Source organism: Macaca thibetana, chromosome 1 (assembly GCF_024542745.1).
Source record: "Macaca thibetana thibetana isolate TM-01 chromosome 1, ASM2454274v1, whole genome shotgun sequence".
Taxonomy (NCBI): Eukaryota; Metazoa; Chordata; class Mammalia; order Primates; family Cercopithecidae; genus Macaca; species Macaca thibetana.
Genome location: NC_065578.1, coordinates 140,297,036 through 140,324,046, shown reverse-complemented (window position 1 = coordinate 140,324,046; position 27,011 = coordinate 140,297,036). Strand labels below are relative to the sequence as shown.

Below are 27,011 nucleotides of genomic sequence, written 5' to 3'. Positions count from 1 at the left end.
AGGTGCTACTGTCAAAATTCTCACAAATAAAATGAAAAGAGGTTCTAGGTATCACAGAAATGGCTAAGTTTGTTCAACAAAGACCAGTTCACTCAAGAATGTTTTGAAAATTAGCCGGGCACGGTGGCTTACACCTGTAATCCCAGCACTTTGGGAGGCCAAGGTGGGTGGATTACCTGAGGTCAGGAGTTTGAGATCAGCCTGGCCAACATGGTGAAACTCTGTCCCTACTAAAAATACAAAAATTAGCCAGTGTGGTGGTACATGACTGTAATTGAAGCTACTTGGGAGGTTGAGGCAGGAGAATTGCTTGAACCCGGGAGGCAGAGGTTGCAGTGAGCTGAAATTGTACCACTGCACTCCAGCCTGGACGACAGAGCGAGACTCTGTCTCAAAAAAAAAAAGAATGTTTTGAAAACTGTACAAGTGCCTAACCTAGCAACAAGGCAGGCTCTCAGAAGAGTGTGTTATAGCCACTGCCACCATGGGGAGGAGATGGGGACCGTGCAAGCAAGTCCTCTGTCCAGGCTGGCCATGTGAATCCCCGACCACCAAGGTGTCCAGCAATCAGTACCACTCTCCCTCCTACAGCTGGTACAGAGAAAAGTGGAGGAATATTTGAGGCCCCTCACTTACAACTTCTCTGTTCCAAGAGGAAGCTGATAAAAATGGAGATCCCTGCAAGGAGTAGGATCTTCTCACATTGACTAGTTCTGTGTGTGGCCAAAGGCACTCTGGACAATGGAGATTATGGAGAACCAGACTATGAATGGATGAGGAGTCTGGGGTCACATGGAAGGAACTTGAAGTCAGGGAAATCCTTTAAGACCCTGTCCTCACAAAGAGAAGAGGAAGGCTGCCATTTCCTTTTTTGTCTCATTATTTCTGCTTTAAAAAAAAATTGCTATTGTTTACATCATATACCACAGCAAAAGGAAAATTTTTCTTTTGGTCCAAAAGGGCAAATGGCATGATGGTCTTTGTTCTAAAATAGTAGTGTATCATCACCTAGACCAGAACGTTAAAGAGGCAAAGCCTTCTCAGAAAATCACTAAGGATTGTATCTTCTGAAAACACTGTAATTTGAATTTGCTTATTAAGTTTTTTTGATTTTTATATAATATTTTATAGATGCTTGTCACAGGCACTGGTACTTCAATGAAAGGTCAGTCCTTATGTTGTCTTGGTGCTTTGAAAATTAAATGTCATGAACAAGGAATACATAATTTTTTTATCTACACTTTCAGGACAGAGTTCATTGAGGTGTCTAAAATGCAAACTCAACATTATCACATCATAATACATACATATGATAATATATATACATTTTGATAATATACGCATTGCTAGTTTTCACCATTTTTATCATACTTGTAATTAAATTTGCATATCTGGTACGTATCTGATTTTCTCTGTCATCCAAATTTGTTTTGAGTATATATTTCTTTGTGCTGCCAAAATATAATAAAAAAAGATATACTTGATAATGCTTTGCATTATTTTGAGATAATTTTTAACACAATTTAAGATAAAGATATTGCTCAAACTGGCTACAATATTTGGTAGATGGCAGATAACACATGAAATGTGTCTTGAAAATCTGGCAATAGAAAATCTTTGCAATTTGCATTGCACATAGATAACAGGTCATGGTGATACCATTTATTTGTTTGAATTGCTGAGTTACATTTAGAGGTAGAACTTGTGGTAAAATATTAAAATACATATACCATTTATTTTAGCTAGCAATTGATTAGCAGTTGAAGAACATGGGTTCCTCAAGCTTTTATGAGAAAGGCTTTGAAAATATAAGTTAGTTCATTTTGAAATTATTTTAAAAGTTTGAAAAAATTCTAGGGGCCATTATCATTGAAATTATATTATATGTAGGTCTGTTGAATTAAAACTATACCTGATTAAAGTTGTTTGTAAACATAACCATACACTTCAGGTGATATTAACTGCTTGGCCCCTAAACATGTTCTGGATTTCCATAAAAAAAAGAATGCCCTGATAGTCACAGGAAAGCAATGAACATTTGCCGCAGTTTTTTACTTTCTTACATGTGTGCGAGCAAGAAAAGAAACTGCTTCATTTCAGCTGAAAATAAAATCCATGTTTTCTTCTTTCAAGTTCAACTCAGAATTGAGTAGTTATACAGCAGAAAATAAATACAGGCTTGACATTAAATAGGTAAATTTCATTGTTTATTTTGAGCGTCAAAAATAATGTTTTATGCATACATAAGCCTATGTAAGAGATGAAGAACCAGTACCTATGCATAATAATTCTGAAACTGCTAGGACTATTTGAGCTTGAATCACATTACTTAGTAAGAAAATGCTTTTAAAAGTCTTGTAAAAAGTTGTGTCTTGGCTATTTCTAAAGTTATATTGCTTTGGTTTATCATTTTATAGCTTTACAATTCGAGAGTATCAGTAAATTTCTAGGTTATAAATAATAGGCTATAAGCTTATACTTTCTATTTAAATGAAATCTACCAAGACTATCTTTAGAAAAGTTAACTCCCATTTGGCTAAGCCAATTATATAATATAAATATGTTTGCCTTATGAAATGAAAAAATTTTGAAAAGGAAGGAGATTAATATCAAGAAAGGTAAGTAAGCTTGACTACCTTTTTTTTTTCTTTTCATGACAGACTGCCTAGAAAGTCATTTTTTAATTTTAAATCAGAAAAAAACTATTTTTGGTCATACCGTATCTACAAACCATACGTCATACCCTCACACCTCATTAGCTTAACAGTGGTAGTGGTTAGTATATGAGTTGTTCAAAACTCATTAAAGGTATATATTAAAAAGAGTGAATTTTTCTTTTTTCTTTTTTTTTTTTTGAGACACAGTCTCACTGTTGTTGACCTGGGCTGGAGTAAAATGGCACAACCTTGGCTAACTGCACCTCCGCCTCCCAGGTTCCAGCAATTCTCCTGCCTCAGCTTCCCAAGTAGATGAGATTACAGGTGCCCACCACTACGCCTGGCTAATTTTTGTATTTTTGGTAGAGATGGGGTTTCACCATGTTGGCCAGGCTGGTCTCGAACTCCTGACCTCAGGTGATTCACCTGCCTCGGCCTCCCAAAGTGTTGGGATTACAGGTGTGAGCCACCACGCCCAGCCAAGTGAATTTCACATATGTAAATATCCCAGTAAAACTGATTTTAAATCTTGTGTTCCCTTTGGGTCACAAGAAACTCTTTCTTGCTCTATAATTAAAAGTATCATCTTGCTATGTCAATGAATATAATTTTACAAGCTATTTTTCAATAAGACAGGCCCTGAACAATATGATCCCAAACCAAATATAGCTAATTAAACTATACATACTCTTTCTTTTAGGGGGAAAAAAATTCAGGGACTAGAATGGTTCAGTAATGCATTTGTTTCTCTGAAACCGAAATATCACAATGCTGTATCAGAATACAAATTCAGTTCGGGCTTAATCTTACATAGCAAATGGATTTATGATAGAAGTTCCTTTTCAACTGGGCAATCTGAACCCCATAAAGACCTTCATCTGCCCATTTCATGATTTACATCATCTGCTTCTTGTTTGCTACAGAAGTACAGTAAGCAGGAAAACAACCAAATCAGACAGAAATTTATAGAACTGGAAGCTACACCAATTACAGTATGTAGTTTGAAAAGGCAATAAAAATTATCGAGTCAGTGAAACAGCAAAATATCTCACCATCTTGGCAATCTTGAAATACCCTATAAAAGCAAGAAAAATATAGCTCTCTTCATAAAGCAAAGTAGATTGGAAATAATGCCCTTGTACCAAAGAAACATTATTAACAATAAGAGCTACCATTGATTGATAGTGCCTGCAATGTTTCCAATAACCCTGCAGTGTAGGTACTGTTATCCCCATGTAGAGATGATGATAAGAGTAACAGCCACCACTAATATTCAGCATATGAACAATACAATGCTAAATGGTTTATACTTAGTATCTTGTTAATCTTCACAATAACCTTATGTATGAGTTAGGCACTATCATTATCCCATTTTATAAAGAAACAGAAGTTCAGATTGGTTTAAGACACAGGTGCAAAGTACCTCAACTAGTGATTAGCAGAGCCCAGACTCAAAAGCCCAGTTATCTGTTGGTCCGAGCCTATATTGTTCCTACTCCAAATGACTCCTCCTCAAGAAGTATTCAAAATACTGGAATATTAATTATGATGAAAGCTATCTGAACAGCACACAGATTGTATTTAACTATAATGGAAAGCTTCTAGAATCTCTTCTAAAATGCATCACAATATTATAGCAGATTGCTATACTTCCCAAAGTAAACTAGTTTATCAGAAATAAAAACTATACTTTATAAGAACAGAACAGAACAGAGTAAAGCAGTAATTGGGAGAGGCAAGAAATTTACCCAGCCTGCTTGCCAAGGTTATTTACAGGGAGGGAAGATACTCATGGAGAGCTTCCAGAAATAAAAAAGTTTGCCATATATTCTTTGCTTCCTCAAAACAAGATGGGGAAGAAAGGGCAATTGTTCAGTATCCACTCCCATGGGTCCACTTTTAACCACCACAAATTGATTAATTAAAGAAGTACTTATGGCTGGATGCAATGGCTCATGCTTGTAATCCCAGCACTATGGGAGGCTGAGGCAGGTGGATCATCTGAGGTCAGGAGTTCAAGACCAGCCTGGCCAACATGGCAAAACCCTGTCTCTACCAAAAATACAAAAATTAGCCAGGTGTGGTGGCATATGCCTATAATCCCAGCTACTTGAGAGGGTGAAATACGAGAATTGCTAGAAACCTGGGAGGCAGAGTTTGCAGTAAGCCGAGACCATGCCACTGCACTCCAGGGCTTAGGTGACAGAACGAGACTCTGTGTCAAAAGAAAACAAAACAAAATAAGTACTTATGACAGTATACAGAAAAGAATTAACATAGCGGGCCTAAGATTGTTATTCTTAGAAAACCTCCTTGCAAAGTCAGTCCACGGCTGGCATCTGGGATCTTGGATTTGGGGAGGGTTCCCACCATTCCCTGGTAAGAATGGTCATTGTGCCTAAACTGTGTAAACAATATGATTTGTGCTAAACACCTTGTTTCCTCTGTAGTCTGGAATTTTGGTCTGTGCCAGGCAGAAAGTACCCACATACCCAGTCCCCAATAAAAGCTTTGGGCACTGACTCTAAAGAGCTTCTCTAGTAGACAACATTGTGCATTTCATATATGTTGTCGCAACTTGTTGCATGGGAAATTAAGCACATCTTATGTGACTCTACAGGAAGGGGATTCTTGAAAGCCTGCACCTGGTTACCTCCAGACTTTGCCTGAATGGCTTTTCTGTTTGCTGATTTTGTTCTTGCATTCTCTTGTAATGATTCCTAGCTATGAATATAACTATATAGTGAGCCTCGTGAGTCATCTTAGATAATCACTGAACATGGGGATGGTCCTGAGGACCCCTGACACGGAGAGTAAGATAACTTCACACCCTACTTATGAAATAGCTACTGCCAATAAAGTTTGCCTAAGATTAGCATGAGCTTTAGAGTGGTTGTATTGCCCCACTAGCAAACACCAAAGTAAGTTTCAAACACCCTGACTTTGGATGCAGTTAAGTAATGTTTATTTTTAATAAGTGATACCTACCGGGAACTCTAGCAGGAAAAGAATCAGGAGACCCTGCTCCAGCACCACCCTCTTCTTCATCTTCTTCAAATTCCAAATTCTCTTCTTCACCAGGTGCCAAAATTCTTCTACATGAAAAAGGGCAGAAAAAACAACGAACTGCAAAACTAAATATACTAGAGAAGCCTCACAAATACTCGTTTCCCAGGCAAGATACTGATATTAAAAAATGCTGATAGGCTGGGTGCGGTGGCTCATGCTTGTAATCCTAGCACTTTGGGAGGCCGAGGTGGGTGGATTGCCTGAGCTCAGGAGTTCGAGACCAGCCTGGGCAACACGGTGAAATCCCGTCTCTACTAAAATACAAAAACATTAGCTGGCCATGGCACCGTGCACCTGTAATCCCAGTTACTTGGGAGGCTGAGGCAGAAGAATTGCTTGAACCTGGAGGCGGAGGTTGCAGTAAGCCGAGATAGCGCCATTGCACGCCAGCCTGGCTGACAAAGCAAGACTCCATCTCAAAAATAAAATAAAATAAAATAAAATAAAATGCTGATATACTGTTATCACTGTTGATGTCAATGATATCAATAATACTAAAGTTGATATTTAAGAAAACCCAGAAATATCTGAAAAAGAGGTAAAAAATAAAATAAGAAAACAAATATAAATGTTTCTTTTACCTTAATGGGACAGGCTGAACATCAAATGGGAATTCTTTATTATATGTAAGAATATTCTTTAGGACTAGAATAAGAAGATAAAGAAACATGAATTCTTCCGTGAAGCAAAATAAAAAATTATATCTTAAATGATTAATTTTTAATCAATTTTATTATGCATATTAATATATATTTTTAAATTCCCAGCCTTACACCATTTGAGAGCTACACAGTACATTTGTCTACTGAAGGTCTTAGCAAAATTAAAATATCCATGGTGTACTCTAGGTACCAGTATCCTCAGAGTAATGTCAGATCTCCAAGAAGAGTAAGTTCCAGAGTCTCAGAGCCCTCATGGAAAATGAATCCTATCTACAAGGTCTTAGGTGAGACATGGGGTACCAGAAAAAGAGAAGGCCTCCTCCCTATAGTACTTTAATTAAAAGATTTGAGCCTGAGCAACACAGGGAGACTCCTGTCTCTACAAAATAAAAATAAAAATGAGCCAGGCATGGGGGTGCAGGCCTGTGGTCCCAGCTACTCAGGAGGCTGAGGTAGGAGGATCACTTGAGCCCGGGGGGGTCAAGGCTGCAGTGAGCCATGATCATGCCATTGCACTGCAGCCTGGGCAAGAATGATACTCTGTTTAACAAAAAAAAAAAAAAAAAAGTTGTATAGAAGATGCCCAGTTAGAGATACATGAGTACATTTTATTCTCAGTCCTGAGATTTCCTCTCAATGTCATCAAACTGGTAGTTTGTAGCAGCAAGGTTATAATTCTCATATTTCTTTTATGATAAAATTTATTATACTGAGTCCTGGCATTCTGAGGCTTAAAAATTATTATAATCAGTCATGTACCACTTAATAATGTTTCAGTCAGTGACAGACCACATATGTGACAGTGGTCCCATTAGATTATAATGGAGCTGAAAAATTCCAACTGCCTAGTATATACTATACTTTTTATAGTATATTGTTTACATAGAACTTACTGTACTTACTATATTTTTATCATTATTTTAGACTGTACTTCTTCTACTTATTAAAAAAAAAAGTTAATTTTCTTTCTTTCTTTTTTTTTTTTGAGACAGTCTCGCTCCGTCGCCCAAGCTAGAGTGCAATGGCATGATCTCGGCTCACTGCAACTTCCGCTTCCCAGGTTCAAGTGATTCTCCTGCCTCAGCTTCCCAAGTAGCTAGGATTACAGGCGTGAGCCACCACACCTGACTAATTTTTGTATTTTTATAGAGATGGAGTTTTGCCACATTGGCCAGACTGGTCTTGAACTCCTGACCTCAGGTGATCGCCTGCCTCAGCCTCCCCCTAAAAAAAGTTAATTATAAAACAGCCTCAGGCAGGTCCTTCAGGAGGTATCCAGAAGAAGGCATTGTTATCATAGGAGATGACAGCTCCATGTGTATTACTGCCCCGGAAGACCTTCCAGTGGGACAGGATGTGGAGGTGGATGACAGTGATATTGATGATCCTGACCCTGTGTAGGCCTACGCTAATGTGTGTGTGTTTCTTAGTTGTTAAAAAAAAAAAAAAAAAAAAGTTTAAAACGTAAAAACAAACAAAAATTAAAATAGAAAACATTTATAAAATAAGGACATAAAGAAAAAATATTTTTGTGGCCAGCGCATTGGTTCACACCTATAATTCCAGCACTTTGGGAGGCTGAGGCAGATGGATCACTGGCAGACAGGAGTTTGAGACTAGCCTGGTCAACATAGCGAAACCCTGTCTCTACTAAAAATACAAAAAAAATTCGCCAGGCCTAGTAGCACACGACTGTAATCCCAGCTACTCCAGAGGCTGAGGCATGAGAATTGCTTGAACCCAGGAGATGCAGGTGGCAGCGAGCGGAGATCATGCCACTGCACTCCAGCCTGGTCAGCAGAGCCAGACTGTCTCAAAAGCTGTCTCAAAAAAAAAAAAAAATATATATATATATATAGAATATATATATATTTGTACAGTTGTACAAAGTGTTTGTATTTAAGCTAAATGGTATTACAAAAGAGTCAAAAAGTTTTAAAAAGTTAAAGTCAATAAAGTTTATATATAGTAAACTAAAGTTAATTTGTTATTAAAGACAGGACAATTTTTACAATAAATTTAGTTTAGCCTAATTGTACAGTGTTTATAAAGTCTACAGTAGTGTACGATAATGTCCTAGGCCTTCATATCCACTTATCACTCACTCACTGCTCACCCAGAGCAACTTTCAGTCCTGCAAGCTCCATTCACAGTAAGTACCCTATAAAGGTATACCATTTATTATCTTTTATATGTATTTTTACTATCCTTTTTCTACTATGTTACATACATAAAAACTTACCACTGTGTTACAATTGCCTACAGTATTCAGTATGGTAACAGGCTGTAGAGGTTTGTAGCCTAGGAGCAACAGGCTCTACCATCTAGGTTTGTATAAGTGCACTCTATGATGCTCACACAACGAAATCACCTAAGGCTGTATTTCCTTGACTGCATCCCTGTCATTAAGTGACAAATGATTGTATATATACGCATAGGTACTTACATATGTATATACACACATGTACTTCCATATTTATATACACACTTTCACAAAGAGGGATTTATCCTGAAGAGAAGTCTTCAAACAATATGGGATCACCTCCTGTGTTCTGGCTGTGATCAATCTGTATTTCAATGGTTACCTTCCGACATGTATACTTAAAGAGAGGCATCTTACAATTCTAGCTACCTCTGAAGGGTACTATAAGTATGTAATTCAGCTTCATTTCTGGCCTTATGGGTGCCCAGTAACTACCCGTGATTACATTAAAGTGAATTCACGGCGTTAACTGGAAGACCTAAAAGGCTTCCATGATTTTGTATTCAATTTATTCAATCTTTAATTTTGGAGTTCTGCAGTTCAGAGCTAAAATGGTTGTGGCATATTGGCATCCCAAAGGAGGAAAACCAGAGACTGCACGTTGCAATTCCATGACTTCCTCCAACATTCCTTCATCTTCTTCTTTTATATATATAATCTATACCTGTATATATATATATAATCTTATATATAATCTATACTCTTCATACATATAATCTATACCTTCTTATATATATAATCTTATATACATAATCCATAGTATATTCATTCTTATATATGTAATCTATACCAAACCCTCCAGTGAGAAAGAACTCTGAGGCTTGTGTCTAGATTCTCATTTATTCTCTTTCTTCTTCTCAACAAATATGGATTGAGTGCCTATAATGTTCCAGTCACTGATTTAGGTGCTAAAGAGAACAGTGATCAAGACAGAGAGTCTTTGTCCTCATATATGGATCTCAGACTCTCATCAGAAAAAGCGATAAGCCAACAAGTAAGATAATGTAACTGTGATTAGTGTTATAAAGGACACAAACAGGATGAGTGTGCAAATGGATTAAGTAGAGAAGAAGGAAAACTTTAGCTAAGGTAGTCAGGGTAAGCCTTTCAAAACTAAATGATTAGAAGACATTGAGCCATGACCTAGGATGAGAGGCACCATCTGCAGGCAGCTGTAGGGAAAGGGCTTCCCAGGGATCAGCCTGGAGCAACAACAAAGGCTCTGACGCAGAAACTAGTCAGGCTTGTTCAAGGAATAGAATCAACTGTATAGCAAAAGTTTGATAAGCAAGGCAGAAGTGTCAGAAGATGAAAGTTAGAAGGTTTGAAATCAAATCCTAGCCCAAGAATTATGCCAATGACTTGAACATTCACATAGCCACTCTGAATCTCAGTTTCCTCAATTCTACAATGAGAACATTTCCTCAGAGTGTTGTGAGAATTAAAATCATGAAATTACACAGAAAAATTTAAAGTACAAGTATAAACCTACATTATTGTACAACTCATTCTCTATCACTATTCAGCTGACTAGAATCTTTGCATTTCAGATCTCACTAAAAAGCACTATTTTTTTAAAAAAAATTATAAGAACATCCTTTCTAAACTTTGTACATGATAGCTCATTGTGAGTAAATGATAACTTCAACTCAATAAATATCAGTTAATCACTAACATAATATTGTATTAGATACTACGAATGGGAAAGGCGAACAGGTGACAAAAAGGACCATGTGTCCTTCATATCAGAAACAAAAACGTACAGTAATATTTTAATAATAAAACGGGGGAAAAATCAATCTTTAATTTGTGTAAAACACCAATTAAAAAGTTAAAAACTGTATCAGTTACTAGGAATATCTTCCATTTGTATTGTAATAGAAGAATTAAACAGTATTTTCTTTTCTTAGGTATCAATGCTTTGAAAAGGAAATGTTTGTTTTGGCATAATAACCTTTCATTATTTTGTTTTTGCAAGTGTAGAGTGTATCAAATATTTAATTTATGTGGATAATTTTGGAAGCAAAAACAGATCCTTTCTTACTTTCTGTAGAATAGGTTTCCATTTTCATCAATTATAGAATAACAGGGATTCTCATGTCCTTTAAAAACAGGATTTACCTTAAACTTTACATAGGGTTTTCCTTCCACTAGTAGTACTAATTATACTTTAGGAGGATGCAGAGAAGGGGAGAGGTGAGTTTATAATTTCATATAAGGTATTAAATGAACACAAAGTACACCATGGGCTGGGGACTCACTGGCTCATTCCGTAGACTCTACACACTGAGGACCTCTGAATGGCAGATGCGGGGACGTACCCCACTAGTAAAAACTGCACTCCCAGCTTGCTCTCACAGAACATGGACCTGCCACCCTCCTGAAGCTTACACTCTAGAAATGGGACACACACACAAATATCAACATGTGTTCTCTTTGCCACTGACTTATTTCATTTTTGTGGTAGGCAAAATGGGTAACTGTTCCCATCTGAAAGATTATTTTCTAATATGAGAGAAGTTTCCCTGAAGATATTCAATTCTATTCAATGTAACAAAATTTGCCATGCCCATACTACATACAAAGCACTGAATTAGGCTCTGTGGGAAAAATACAAAGGTTATTCACAATCTCTTTGAGGAGTGAAACAAATACAGGACAAACAATGAAGATGGATATAAAAAGTGTTACTATAAAAGATAGGAAGCCGAGTTTAATATGGCTAGAGGAACAGAGAAGGACGGGACATCTGAGGGACTTTGAAGGACGAATTTATTGAAGGGAATTTTACAGGGTCATGAAGAGATATGTTTGAGTAAGAAGTAGTATGTGACTGAGGATTATTATAAGCAAATTAAATGTATTTTCACAATCAGTATGAATTTCAGACACGATTTTCAAGACATTTTTTAAAACTCTGAATAATACATTAGCAAAACCAACCAACCTAGTTCAACATAATGCAAGTTACAGTCAATAATTTTCCTTAGAAGAGGCTACTAAGGGTTGAAGTGAAACAGCGAATTGTTTCAGTTTTGTTCAACTATAAAGTGAGAGAACTCAACTATATGACTCTTAAAACTCCTTTCTGTTCTAAAATGCTATGATTTTATGATTCCTTGCTTAGAAATTTGACTTAGATGGATAAATAAACTCTTTTTACATGAAAATGTTAAGATGTGCAATCTTGTCTCAATGAAAAATGAGAATACTGACTTAGATTCAGTTTTATATTCAACTCTTGTGCATTTGCCCATATTGCAAAGAACATTCATCCGAATTAGCAAAAAAGCTTTACGTGGCAGCACGCTAACCACCAAAACATTTGAATAAATTATTTACTTCAAAAAAGTTTTAAAGAGAAAGGAAAATGAAGACAACAAAAAAATATTTTGCAGAGCAGCTCCAACAGCTGGACTGTAGTTTTCAATGACATGTAGTGTAAATGGGCATCAATGACTAAAGCTTTACTTCCTCCACTAGATGCTGCTGCAAATGTTTACCAAAGTAACTGTGGTTTTATTAAAGTGAGCAAGACAAAATAAAGGCTAATACACATTTAGATGAGGTACAACCTCATACATTCTATAGCGAAGATAAAATCCAAAAAATAATTACTATAAATGTTACAGAAGTAACAAAAGCACCCAAAAAAAATCACATAGGACTAGATATTAACAGAAATAAATCAAATCAGAATCTTTGTTAAATAGCCTTAACATCTATAATAGATTAATTTTCCAAAGGAGTATCACAAAAAAATATAAACTTAAACTTACTTGGTTCTAGCTTCTTCAGGTCCTCCAGTTTAAATTCTTCTTGAGACTGTGTGGACTAAATTTAAAATAAGCATATTACATCTTTGCACTACAAAGATTTCACTGCACCCTATCTTTTAAGCGGCAAGAACCAAATATTCAAAAGGAATCTATTTCTTGCTTTCAAGGTAGAAAATGAAAAGTCTCAAACTGGTTTTTGTTTATTTTTGGAACACTCAGGCCAAAAATAACAGAAAAAACTGAAGTCATATATTTTATTTTACAATGTACAAAACATGAACTTAAAAAGTATGAATTTAATATATGCTGTTATAAAACACTTCTGAGACAATACTGCTTTTGAAATTAATGTCTAATGTTTTATGAGAATAATGCAGAATAATTTATTTTCCTTGTATAAGAGAGGAGAAAAACTCCTTACCTGTAAAGCTGCACTTCGCAATTCCAAGCATGTTGCAATTTTGCCTATGGTTTTCTGTAGAGGAATAGAAAAAGCTATAAATACCAAAACTGTCATAACTGTTAGTTCAAACCATCAAGTTAATTTTTATTAATAAAAGATCCATAATTCTCTTAAATAAGTTAAACTTTATTTCTTTCTGGCATCTTTCAGACTTCAGAGAAAAGAAATAAGAGGCAAAGGGTTGGGATGAGGGAGAGAAGGTGAGTATATATATTCTCCCCTGACCTAATGTGCCACAACTAATTCTAACTCAAGTTTGCTTTGATGACAGCTGTAGATATGATTTGAAGGGCTGCCTGGTATCTTCTGTTCCAAGCTTCACCTTTTCTTCTCCATAAAGCCTAAAATTCACTTTCTAAAAGGCTTAAAAATATCTGAAAGTTAGCACAATGATATAACTAATTTAATTTTGACTTAAGTCCAACACCAACTTGTTTAATTAAATACATAGGCAACACTAAGCAAAACTGATATTGTGATAAACGGTGATAAATTTTATAGTTGGATCTGTTTTATATAACATGAGCTGTAAAATGGATATTAATAATAGGGCATAGATAGCATTTGCCTTTAATAAGCTCATGTTGTATTAGGAGAGATAAGACAAATACAGAATCATTATAAAAGAAAGCAGACATTTGATTGTATGAGCTTTAGCAAGATATGCCATTATATGACCTAAAGAAACAGAACAAGATCTGTATTAGGAATCAAGCCCCAATGACCAGGAGGATTTCTTTTTTTTTTTTTTTTTTTTTTGAGACGGAGTCTCGCTCTGTCACCCAGGCTGGAGTGCAATGGCGGGATCTCAGCTCACTGCAAGCTCCGCCTCCCGGGTTCACGCCATTCTCCTGCCTCAGCCTCCCGAGTAGCTGGGACTACAGGCGCCTGCCACCTCGCCCGGCTAAGTTTTTGTATTTTTAGTAGAGACGGGGTTTCACTGTGTTAGCCAGGATGGTCTCGATCTCCTGACCTCGTGATCCGCCCGTCTCGGCCTCCCAAAGTGCTGGGATTACAGGCTTGAGCCACCGTGCCGGGCCTGTTTTTTGTTTTTTTTTAAACTCTTTCAGATCTGCCCTTTAAGAAGACTACTGTGGCCAGGTGTGGTGGCGCACGCCTGTAATTCCAGCACTTTGGGACTCCGAGGCAGGCAGATTACTTGAGGTCGGGGGTTCAAGACCAGCCTGGCCAACATGGTGAAACTGTCTCCACTAAAAATACAAAAAAGTAGCCGGGTGTGGTTGCAAATGCCTGTAATCCCAGCTACTGGGAAGGCTGAGGCAAGAGAATCACTTGAACCTGGGAGGTGGAGGTTGCAGTGAGCTGAAATCACGCCACTGCACTCCAGCCTGGGTAACAGAGTGAGACTCCATCTCAAAAAAAAGAAGACTATTGAAATAAAAGTATACATAGATTGAAGTAGGAAAGGGCAAAGACTAAAGGCAAAATCAATCAGGTTATTTCAATTGTCCAGGTAAATAGTAATCAGAACAAAAATAGGAATAACTAGGGTGGAAATTAAAGAGAGATTCATATAAGAAACATGTATCAGGGCAGGCAGCTGAATTATGTCCATCAAGGCTTTTAAGTCCTTCCAAAAGAGATGCTTCTTAAGTTTTTATTAGGAATAAATCCAGATCATAAAAGTATTTATGTACAATGTCTGCAATGCCTACACAATGAATATTCTGGGAAGGAAAAAAGCATGTTTTTCTAAATGTATTGATAACTTGCAAAAGTTTAGTAAATTGGACTTGGTGGTTTTCTCTTTTATCAATTTTCTTTGGAAGGTGAATAAGGAGCAAAGAAGAGTAACAAGTGCTGTCCTGGCCCCAGCACTTATGCAAGTGGGCGCTACATAACTACAGCATGTACAATAAACGGCTGATACAACAACTCACAAAATAAACCACTACTGAGTAAGATATCACTTGATGCCGAAGAACAAGTGACAATATTGAACCATCTCTACAATCTCTAAAAATTCTTTTTAATCCCAATACAAGAGTTTAGAAGATGTCCAATTTTGTTCTGAAAACTTAAAGATTACATCTGAAAATTACATTTATATATGGCAACTACAAAAGATTTCATGATATTCATAGATTTATTCACTCTCAAACTGTTGCATAGAAACCAGCAATAGTCTTTTCTACATAGAATCCAACATCCTCAAATTATTGTTATTCAAACACACCACTCAATTCTAACACAACTAGTAAATAATTCTAAACATAAATATAATAGTAATAGTGATGGCTAACAACTACTGAGCACTTAGTAAGTGACAGGCTCTCCTAAGTGATTTACAAACATTAATTCATTTAATCCTCACTATAACTCTATGAGTTAGATACAACCATTTTAAAAGTGTGAAAACTGAAGCACAGGGAGGTTAAATAACTTGCCCTAGGCATCAATGCCTTCTCCCATACAAGTATTAATCAGGACCAACCCTGCTTAGCCTCCGAGATCAGATGAGATTGGGCACATTCAGGGTGGTATGGTGGCAGACCAGCAATGCCTTCTATGCGATACAGCAATATATACAACAAAGCAATATTTCTATATCAATACCATTTAGCTATACTTTTATGTTCTTTGAAAACTGATTTTTAAAAAGAATTTTGTCTGTATTAAGTGAGATATGTCAATTACTAAGTCTTTTAAAGCATTACTTTCTTTTCCTCTCTTTACTATAAAATCCATGCGATTTCATGCTTTTAACATTTAAGGTAAAATGTTGTAGTTTAACAACTATGAGTCCACTAATAAACTATTTTAAATTTAAACATTTCTTGAAGCAGAAGCAACAGTTTTTTGTTGTTGTTGTTGTTGTTTGTTTGTTTTTAATATACGGACTCTCGCTCTGTTGCCCAGGCTGGAGCGCAGTGGCACGGTCTCGGCTCTCTGCAACCTCTGCCTCCCAGGCTCAAGCGATTCTCCTGCCTCAGCCTCCCGAGTAGCTGGGATTACAGGCACCTACCACCGCGCCCAGCTAATTTTTGTATTTTTATTAGAGACAGGGTTTCACCATGTCGGCCAGGCTGGTCTCGAACTCCTGACCTTAGGTGATTTGCCCACCTCGGCCTCCCAAAGTGCTGAGATTACAGGCATGAGCCACTGCACCCGGCTGCAACAGTTTTTTATACAGAAATCTACTGAACTATGGCAAAATACCTCCACAGGCATTATTCATAACTATTTTAAGGAACCACACCGAACCTCAGTATTTAAAAAGGAGTAGAACACTATCATTTCGGCTATAGCATTAACTTTTAAAACATATAGAATGTATTGAGATCAAAATCAAGCGCTTGCTACTGTAATTGTTTCACTTAGAAACAGATGACTCAGAAAAATGATTAAGAAGCACAAGTTCACATGTGTCAGAGTATATGTACTGACAATTAAAACTTGAATTATTAGCACTCAAATTAACTGCTCATATCCAATATGGTATAAAAATGGAAAATGCTTTCATTTTCAAAATATTGGCGATTGTGATTGCTAGGAAAATTGACAGCTCAAAAGATCAGTTAAAGGAAAAGATGGAATAGAAATGGACAATTAAAGAGCTAAGTTAATTTTGCTAAAATGTCTTCAATCTGTGTAAGAAAAAATAGGTTTAAAAAATACACATAAGGTAGAATGTTCTCAGTTAATCCAGACTTAATTTTTTAGATTCAAACAGCCAGTAATCTACTGTCTAGCTGGGAGCTGGAGGTGGTGAAGGTAGAACTGGGGGGGAAGAGATCAGGGTAAGGGTGGAAAGGAGAGCCTTATAAAATATAAAACAAGCAGATAGTGCTGGAATTCTTATTACCACCAAATTTGACTCAAAACAGGGAAATGCTTTCTAAGCATCATGAGACAGGATATTCTATTCTGTCCAGAAATTTACTTGAGAAAATCTACTACACCAAAGTCCGGAATTCAGTGGAATGAAAGCTTTTGGCAGCTATTCGTTGGTTACTAAACCCAGTTGTTATAATGACAACACTATCAGGAACTGAAACGAAAGCTAAGTGAACTAATCATAAAAGAGGACCAAATAAGTGTTATGAATTTTGCACCAGAAATTGCCGAGAATATTAAGAATAAAAAAAATGAAGTTTTCATACTATTTATCACCAATTAATAAAGTTTAGAGAGCAGTAGTTCTGCTTTAGAGCTCGTTAGACTTAAAATAAATATCGTGAAAATGAATGTAAGTTATTCTCTCAAAAACGAGAATGTATCTAAAAAATCAGAATTAATCTTGTCTTAAATAACAGTCACATGCGAATAAATATCAACACCTAAGACACAGAATAGCATTTATTCATCAATTTTTTTTTTTTTTTTTTTTTTTTTGAGACGGAGTTTCACTCTTGTTGACTAGGCAGGAGTGCAGTGGTGTGATTTCGGCTCACTGCAACCTCTGCCTCCCGGACTCAAACAATTCTCCTGCCTCAGTCTCCCAAGTAGCTGGGATTACAAGCATGTCTCACCACACCCAGCTAATTTTGTATTTTTAGTAGGGACTGGGTTTCTCCGTGTTGGTCAGGCTGGTCTCAAACTCCAGACCTCAGGTGATCTGCCTGCCTCGGCCTCCCAAAGTGCTGGGATTACAGGCGTAAACCACCATGCCTGGCCCATCAAATATTTTTAAGAGCTCACTGTGCGCTAGACAGTAACAAGTTTCATTAAAAAAGCACTTTAAAAGTATGGTTTTTGTTTGTTTGCTTGTTTTGAGAGGGAGTCTCGCTCTGTTGCCCATGCTGGAGTGCAGTGGACTGATCTCGGCTCACTGCAAGCTCCGCCTCCCGGGTTCTCACCATTCTGTTGCCTCAGCCTCCCGAGTAGCTGCGACTACAGGCGCCCGCCACCACGTCCAGCTAATTTTTTGTATTTTCAGTAGAGACGGGGTTTCACTGTGTTAGCCAGGCCATCCTCGATCTCCTGACCTCGTGATCCGCCTGACTCGGCTTCCCAAAGTGCTGCAATTATAGGCGTGAGCCACCCTGCCCGGCCAAAGTATTTATTTTTTTTAAATCTTCTTTCAAAGTTGTACAAACTATTGAATGGTTGGCATAATTCTAAGATTTGTCACTGCTACGAAAACACTAAAAATAGTAAAAGCATAAAAATTCCAATTCAAGAAAGAACAATTTTGCTTAGCATAATGTAAAGAACATTCTCCATGTTCCTCTTTTGAAGAAAACACAATTGAGTTTTTTCTCCTTTGGCTTGCATGCTAGGTCTGGCATTTAATTAATTTTGCAGATCCAACAGTTTATATCAAAATTTCCCATAATATGTTTCAGAACACTAAACTCAATGAAATGTTCTTTGAAGGGAGAGGGAGACTTCCAAAAGCAAACAAATTTTAAAATACTACATGCCCAAACTCTAAAATATTCAACATACACATGTGCATACTAAAGGTCGCAAGAAGTCATGAACTCTATCTGTTCAAATAACATCTATCAATTTTTCAGAACCAATGTTCCCCAGAATACACCTGGAAGATCTCCGTTTTCTAATTATTTACTAATTTAGAGCCTCTGATAACTTCTTCCTTATGTGACATTGAAATAAGGCCTACATATCAGTATGACTTTTTTTGGCCCACTGTGAATGTTTTACTTGCATTTTTAAAGAAAATTAAACTTTTAAAGTCATACAACTTGTCTTATATTCACAATGTAGTATACAGTGATTTGGGGTTTCTTATCCAAGCCCATAGAATAGGCAGGCAGGCACAAGCTCTCTCTGTAGTCTCAACTGGCAGCCACAAATGCCTCCTAGGCAGGTATCATAAATAATAAACGCCTCCGAAATCAGGCCTCTAGTAAAGAAGGAGGTGCAGAACACTTCAAAGTAAAGGACATGAGAAGATTCAGGGATACTCTAAAGATCATTTAGAGTTCTCCAGTCCCTCATTTCGTACATAAGAAAATTAAGGCCACAGCCACAGCAAGAGCAAGACTCCCAGTCTTCTGATTCCAGGTCTCAGTTCTGTCCTCTAAGTCATGCTGCCTCCTGTGGCCAAAAATACAGTGGTCATGTGGCTGCTAAGGAAAAGCTATAAATTTAAGACTAAATAGCATTATCAAACACCAGCTTCAGCCTTAGAAAGTTAAAGAAAATTAAGAAAAAGTTAATTTTTTCTCATTAATCTAATCATTATATGATAGGCTCATTTCTTGATTTTTTTTTTTTTTTTTTTTTGAGACAGGGTCTCACTGTGTCACCCAGGCGGGAGTATAGTAGCATGATCTCAGCTCACTGCAATCTCCGCCTCCCGAGTTCAAGTGATCCTCCCACCTTAGTCTCCCAAGTAGCTGGAACTACAGGCTTACACCACCACGCCTACCTAATTTTTGTATTTTCAGTAGAGATGGGGTTTCACCATGTTGCCCAGGCTGGTCTTGAACTCCTGGGCTCAAAGAATCCTCCCAACTCAACCTCCCAAAGTGCTAAGATTACAAACACGTGGCACCATGCCCAGTGGTATTTTTTTTTAAATATATTTTTTAGTGTGTTTTAGGTCAAATCACTTAATATTTGAGGTCATGTGGCTCATATATCCTATACCTCAGTGTTGGAAACAGGATGTAAGTAACTCAAACAGGTGATTAAAGATTAAACATTTTTTAATTCCCTGAGTTTTCATTCTGTTTCCATATTCATGACACATTCTGATAGCTATTTATATATGTAGCTATCTGATATTCTGTTTATCAAAATTTAGGTACCGTAACTCCCAATTCTGTGATGCCAGCTGATCATTTCCTAATCAATTCCTAGAGAAATTTCAGATTTTACAGAGGCTCCTTTCCTTAAGCTAATCAGTCATTTCCGCTGTGGTCATTATTTTCCAGGGCTAAAATCCTAAGACTCCTAATATCTACTGTGCATACTAGGAACTACTAAGAAAAAAATATATTCCTTTTTTTTTTTTAATTTATTTATTTTCGAGACAAGAGTCTTGCTCTGGCTGTCACTCAGGCTGGAGTGCAGTGGTCCTATCTCGGCTCATTGCAACCTCTGCCTCCTGGGTTCAAGTGATTCTCTTGCCTCAGCCTCCCTAGTAGCTGGGATTACAGGCACGCACCACTACACTTTGCTAATTTTTGTATTTTTAGTAGAGATGGGGTTTCACCATGTTGGCCAGGCTGGTCTCAAACTCCTGACCTCAAGTGATCTGCCCACCTCGGCCTCCCAAAGTGCTGCGATTACAGGCATGAGCTACTGCACCCAGCCAAAAGAAAAAAAAATTCTTTTAAATTGTAGTAATTTTTTTTAAATACCAAATTAAAAAGTACATTAGATAAAGTAGATCATAAATATTTTTAAAATGCAAATATACAAACCTGCGTTAAGAAATATGTGTAAAATATTTTAAAATGCAAATATACAAACTTGTGTAAGCCCCTAATCTTTAGGGGCTTCTTCCCAAACTCCTATAAATAAGAATCAAATGAACATAGATGAATAGACTAAAATGAATGTTGTTAGGCTTACTGTAAAAGTGTGCAAAAAGACCGGGCACGGTGGCTCACGCCTGTAATCCCAGCACTTTGGGAGGCCGAGACAGGCAGATCACGAGGTCAGGAGATCGAGACCATCCTGGCTAACACGGTGAAACCCCGTCTCTACTAAAAATACATTTAAAAAAATGAGCCAGGCGTGGTGGCAGGCGCCTGTAGTCCCAGCTACACGGGAGGCTGAGGCAGGAGAATGGTGTGAACCCAGGAAGCGGAGCTTGCAGTGAGTGGAGATCCTGCCACTGCACTCCAGCCTGGGTGACAAAACAAGACTCCGTCTCAAAAAAAAAAAAAAAAAAAAGTGTGCAAAAAATCATTACCACTCCCTTTGTACAGAAAGAATAAGTAAGAACAAATTAAGTCATCATAGTTTTCACACTTTTCTTAGGAGATGGGGGATAGACTGACAATTTTTTTTCATTATCTACAAGATTAAACATTGACTTAACACTAGATACTCTGAGCCAAGAGAAAATGGGAGTTGTTTCCTCCCATTTCTTCTCTTTTAAAGCTTCAGTTGCCCATTTTTCATAATAACTAACAGTTTAGAGACTCAACTTGACACACAAAAAATTTAATTCAAGGAGAAAAGGCACAATTGAAACATTTTGCAACCTTATGCATTTATTTTGCAGATGGATTTTTATGCCGAATTCTTGACTTGAACTAATTTTTTTCAGTGGAGAAGTGTTTTGGTTTGTCCTGGTCTTTTGTTTTTTGTGTGTGTCTGTTCATTCTGAGAGGAGGTAGATAGGAGTTATGAAAGTTCAGAATCAAATAAGTGTTGAGGTGGAATGCAACTACCCACAATCTTTCTATTTTCCCAAGGACTCTAGACACACCCCAGTCTCTGGGTTTCCCCAATCTTCACCAAAGTGTGGATTGGGTTCTCCCCCTCTTCAGCAAAAGCATGGACAGTCTCCACTAAAGTTAAGCAAAGTTAAGCAAAGCCTAAATGGCTGAGTACAACAATTTTATTGCCTTAAAGTGATAAGTCATATGATATCTCTAAATAATCACTTAATGTTAGGCAAAGCATAATCAGTATCATTCTTTTTACTTAAGTACAACAGTTTTTTGTTTATGTTTTGTTGTTTTTTGTTTTGCTTAATGAACTCAAAAGACAAAACACTTTTTGTTTGGAATCTGATATATCTACAGATTATTTTATGGTACCTTTTGTTCTTCTGTGAATTCAGAATTATTGTGTTGAGCTTGGGCCTCTTTTTGGAGATGTCTTGCTAATCTGTAAGAAGAAAACATGTTCTTTAGAATGCAAGAAAAGCAAACTACTGCAACAAAGTGTAACAATTTAAAGCTTTTTAACAATGTGAAGTACAATTATATCTTGTCCTGTTTTTAAAATATAAATCTACACTGAGAATCAAACTCTTCCAAAAAAAAAAAAAAAACCAAACTCTTTATACAATGATGATGAAAGTAAGATACAATACTTTTCATACCATTTCACTGGGACAAACTTCAGCTCTAGGCAGTAAAAATGAGCTGGAAAGAATCTCAAAGGGCATCTAATCCAACTTTCTTTAGTATGGGTGACTTTATTCTATAATAAGCCAATAAGTAGTTGTCCAGATTCTGCTTAAACACTTCCAGAGAGCACCAGTGATAATACCAACCAGAGATACTTTATCAGTCTATCATTAATTTGGTAGTAAAATTAGTCCTAATCCAAATTACAGCAATGACAAGTGGTAATAATCCATCCTACTATCAATATATACTTTTGAAAACATGTTTTCATGGAAAATAAAGAAAATTCTCCACCAATCAGCAAGAGAAATCATTGTCTGTCCAATTATCATTACACTTTCAAATAGCAGCTAGGCCTTGCATGAGTTTTTAATGGATGGATCTATATTATTAGTCCAAGCTCAACAATGAGGACCCAAAGCTACTTCTGAGACAGCAAAAAATCCATACAGTTTAGTTTGTAAAAGTCAATCCCCTTACAAACTAAACTAGAAAACTATGGTTTCAACTATACAAAGACCAATTTTGGGCAAAGGATTTGAATAGACAGCTCTCCAAAGAAGATATAAAATGGTCAATAAACACAGGAAAAGATGATTAACATTATTAGTCATTAGGAAAACGCAGATCAAAGTCACAATAAGATATCACTTCATACCCACTAGAATGAGTACAATTTTTTTAAAAATGAAACTGCATCCTTATGGGGGAAAGAGAGAGAAGATAACAGGTACTGACAGGATGTGAAAAACTGGAACCCTCAGATATTGCTGGTGGGAACATAAAATGGTACCAGCCACTGTGGAAAACAATTTGGCCATTCCTCAGAAAGTTAAATACAGAGTTACTGTATGACCCAGCAATTTCAAAATCCTAGGTATATATCCAAAAGAACTGAAAAATATATGTTTACAAAAAAAAATTGAACACAAATGTATAGCCAAAAAGTGAAAATAACCAAAATGTCCATCAACTGATGAATGGATAAACAAAATGTGGTATATCCATTCAATGGAAAATTATTCAGTCAAAAAGAGGAATGAAGTACTACTAACATGTGTAACACAGATGAACTTCAAAAACATTATGCTAAATGAAAAAAGCCAGATGCAAAAGATTATATGTGATATGATTCCATTTATATGAAATGTCCAGACCAGATCAATCCACAGAGACAAAAAGCAGATTAGTGGTGGCCAGGAGATGAGGGAACTGAGAGTAACTGATACCAAGTATGGGGTTTCTTTTGGGAGTGATGGGAATGTTCAGGAATTAGACAGTGGAAATGGTTGCACAACACCGTGAATACACTAAAAACCATGGAATTGTATGCTTTAAACTGGTGAGTTTCATGTGATGTGATATTTATCTCAATTTCTAAAAAATATAGGGGAAAAAACTAGCAAAAGAATTCGAACATTAAACTCCCAAACATACTATGTACTATTCTGTGTGGGCAATAGGAACAGGAATACAAAGGGTAGCAAGTGCTAGATTCTCTACCAAGCCAATTGCAGAAGATAGTTTATGTTTCCAAATAAAATGTACTAGATGGGAGTTCTATGCAATCATGTCTTTAAAGATAAGGCATAAAGTACCTTATTCTTCCTGGCCTCTATCCAATTTATGAAAGGTTTGCATCCTCCTTAACATAAAGCAGAATTAGCCACAAAAAAAAACTTAGTATTTCCAAGATAGCTCCACTGTGTTACTTAGTTGAACTGCTTCCATTCATTTATTTCTTTTCTCCCAAAGCTGGAAGCCTCATATTTTCCCTAAAATGTCATTCATAGACTCACTTTTTGTGTATTCTGTACAGGAAAAGATACAAATAGAAACAACATAGCCATTGTCTTTGTTCTGTACTTGGTTTCTTTTCTAACTCTTACTGGCCTACCACCTGCATGGAGTACTCCCAAGGAATCCATACTCTGTATCCTTAACAACATCTATACATCCCTGAACTCAGGGAAGTTACAGTGTGGAATGAGTTTCTTTCTTTGAGTAATTCTATACATAATTTGCAGTGGTGGCCATCAACCTAAGCAGAATCACTGTCAGAAGGGTGTAATGCTATACTCCTGTTCAAATGCTAATTGGCAATAGGGAAAGGAAGGATGCTCAATTCAAACAGAATCATGCTATTAAAAATTATGCAAGGCTGGGCAGAGTGGCTCACGCCTGTAATCCCAGCACTTTGGGAGGCCAAAGTAGATGGATCACTTGAGGTCAGGAGTTCGAGACCAGCCTAGCCAACATGGTGAAACCCCCGTCTCTACTAAAAATACGAAAATTAGCTGGGCATGGTGGCCGGCGCCTGTAATCCCAGCTACTGGGGAGGCTGAGGCAGGAGAATCGCTCGAACCCGGGAGGCAAAGGGTACAGTGAGCCTAGATCACCCCACTGCACTCCAGCCAGGGTAACAGAGCAAGACTGCGCCTCAAAAAAAAAAAAAAAATCACATACTGCATGATTTAAATTATATAAAATGTCTGGAAAAGACAAATCTATAGAGACAAAACGTAGATTAGTGGTTGTCTGGGGCTACAGTGGGAATATAGAGTGACTGCAAATGAACACTAGGTATCTTGTGGGGGTGATGGAAATTTTCTAAAATCTGTAATGATGGTTGCACATCTTGGTAAATTTCACTAAAAAAATCATTAAATTGTACATGCAAAATAGATGAATTTCATGTATATAAATTATACCTCAATAAAGTTGTTTGTAAAATAACTTTTTTTTTGAGACAGGAAAAAAAAAAAAAACTTGCCCAGGCTGGAGTACAGTGGCATGATCTTGGCTCACTGCAACCTCTGTCTCCGGGGCTCAAGCAATCCTCCTACCTCAGCCTCCTGAGTAGCTGGGACCACAGGTGAGCACCACCATATCAGGTTAATTTTTGTATGTTTTGTAGAGACTGGGTTTTGCCATGTTGCCAAGGCTGGTCTTGAACTCCTGAGCTCAAGTATTCTACCCATCTAGGCCTCCCAAAGTGCTGGGATTACAGGCATGAGCCAGTGCGCCCAGCCTTAAAAAGAACTTTTCAAGCCGACATGAAAAATTAATTTTCTATATCCACAAATGAGTATACCATTTTAAGACAAAGTGACACCTGATTTTGTCCACTGAGGGAAATCTACTGATCTGAATATTAGATGAGCAAATAAAAGTTGACATTCTATTAGGAAAAGTGAAATAAATCTGTCAAATATTCTTCTCTAGAGACTCATCTCACCATACAAAGGTGCCTACAAGTAAAACAGGACTATTCTCAAGGGAGAGTTTTAAACATACCTTAAGCACATACATAAGTAACTCCTGGAAACCCCACAGCATTCCGTGACACAGAAATTCGTGCTTCTCAAACCATCTGTAGCAAAGGATCACTTTTCCACCAAATTTGTTCTAGACTAATACTTACATAAAATACAATTTCAAAAATATCATGAGATGTCAAGTTGCTATAAAGTTTCCACATGTTTACTCTCAATTTCTTTCCTTACCTTACTGCACAGCAGTAACAGTTTGTAGACTATCACCAATTTGGGGACCACACTTTCAGCAGCAGAGACATAAAACACAGCAAAAATGACAAGTAGGGCTGGGCCCAGTGGCTCCTGCCTATAATCCCAGTACTTTGGGAGGCCGAGGCAGGCAGATCACTTGAGATCAGGAGTTTGAGACCAGCCTGGCTAACATGGTGAAACCTCATCTCTACTAAAAATAAAAAAAAAAATTAGCCAGGTGTGGTGGCATGCTCCTGTAGTCCCAGCTACTCGGGAGGCGGAGGCAGAAGAATTGCTTAAACCTGGGAGGTGGAGGTTGCAGTTAGCTGAAATTGCACCACTGCACTCCAGCCTAGGCGACAGAGTGAGACTCTGTCTCAAAAAAAAAAAAAGACAAGTGGCCATTATCCAGTCTTCAGACTCATCGATTCACTTAGCAGATACTTCTTTGTTTTTTTAAGACAGAGTCTTGCTCAGTCACCCAGGCTGGAGTGCAGTGGCACGATCTCCGCTCACTGCAACCTCCACCTCCTGGGTTCGAGCAATGATTGTGTCTCAGTCTCCTGAGCAGCTGGGGCACAGGCACAAACCAGCACGCCCGGCTAATTTTTTTTGTATTTTTAGTACAGAGGGGGTTTCGCCATGTTGGCCAGGCTGGTCTTGAACTCCTGACCTCAACTGATCTGCCCGCCTCAGCTTCCCAAAGTGACAGGCGTGAGCCACCACACCCGACTAGTTAGCAGATATTTACTGAGTATCCATGTGCTAGATAAATACCTCAGGATTGATCCTGTGAAATGCCTGATTCTGAGCAACAGTTTCTGTGCCACTCCATCATAAGTTAGGGGCCACATATCCCCAAATAGCGAAATGCAGTTACTTTTAATTGACCATCTAATACTTTGGATGACTATTTTAGTCTTGACAGAATTAAAGTCTTCCAATTGTAGTTTGGCATCGACTCCTTAATGCTCCCATAGCATACTCCTAAATTCATCCATTCAATAGAATAACTACATAATATCTAAACAAATAATGACATGTGGAGAGCCTATTACTACTCTGGACACTAAGTATACAGTAGAGAACAAAATAGACAGCGTCCCAACACCCTGCAACATATGCCCATACTCTACCCTCCAAGAGCTTACAATCCAGTGGGGAGAGAGACAGTAAACAAAACAAATACGGAAAATATACTTTTGACTGTGGTTGGGCACGGTGGCTCACCCCTGTAATCTCAGCACTCTGGGAGGCCGAGGCGGGTAGATCACAAGGTTAGGAGTTCAAGACCAGCCTGGCCAAGATGGTGAAACCTCGTCTCTACTAAAAATACAAAAACTAGCTGGGCGTGGTGGTGTGCACCTGTAATCCCAGCTACTCAGGAGGCTGAGGCAGGAGAACTGCTTGAACCCGGGAGGCACAGGTTGCAGTGAGCCGAGATCATGCCACTGCACTCCAGCCTGGGTGACAGAGCAAGACTCTGTCTCAGAAAAAACAACAGAAACAACAACAACAAAAGAAAATATATTTTCTATTGTGGTAAGTACCATGGAAAAAAATGAAGCAGGATGGAGAACAGG

At 37.5% G+C, this 27,011-nt stretch overlaps 1 protein-coding gene across 1 annotated transcript in view; it reads right to left on the bottom strand.

Annotated features, from left to right (window-relative positions):
- Window positions 1-27,011, bottom strand: part of AIDA (axin interactor, dorsalization associated) — a 42,610-nt gene that overhangs the window by 12,749 nt on the left and 2,850 nt on the right. The window contains exons 2-6 of the mRNA XM_050761400.1: window positions 21,605-21,674; window positions 12,852-12,905; window positions 12,431-12,485; window positions 6,308-6,371; window positions 5,646-5,752 (exon numbers count right to left, since the gene is read on the bottom strand). Of these exons, the coding sequence (XP_050617357.1) occupies window positions 5,646-5,752; window positions 6,308-6,371; window positions 12,431-12,485; window positions 12,852-12,905; window positions 21,605-21,674 (350 nt within the window). The remainder of the gene's footprint in view (window positions 1-5,645; window positions 5,753-6,307; window positions 6,372-12,430; window positions 12,486-12,851; window positions 12,906-21,604; window positions 21,675-27,011) is intronic.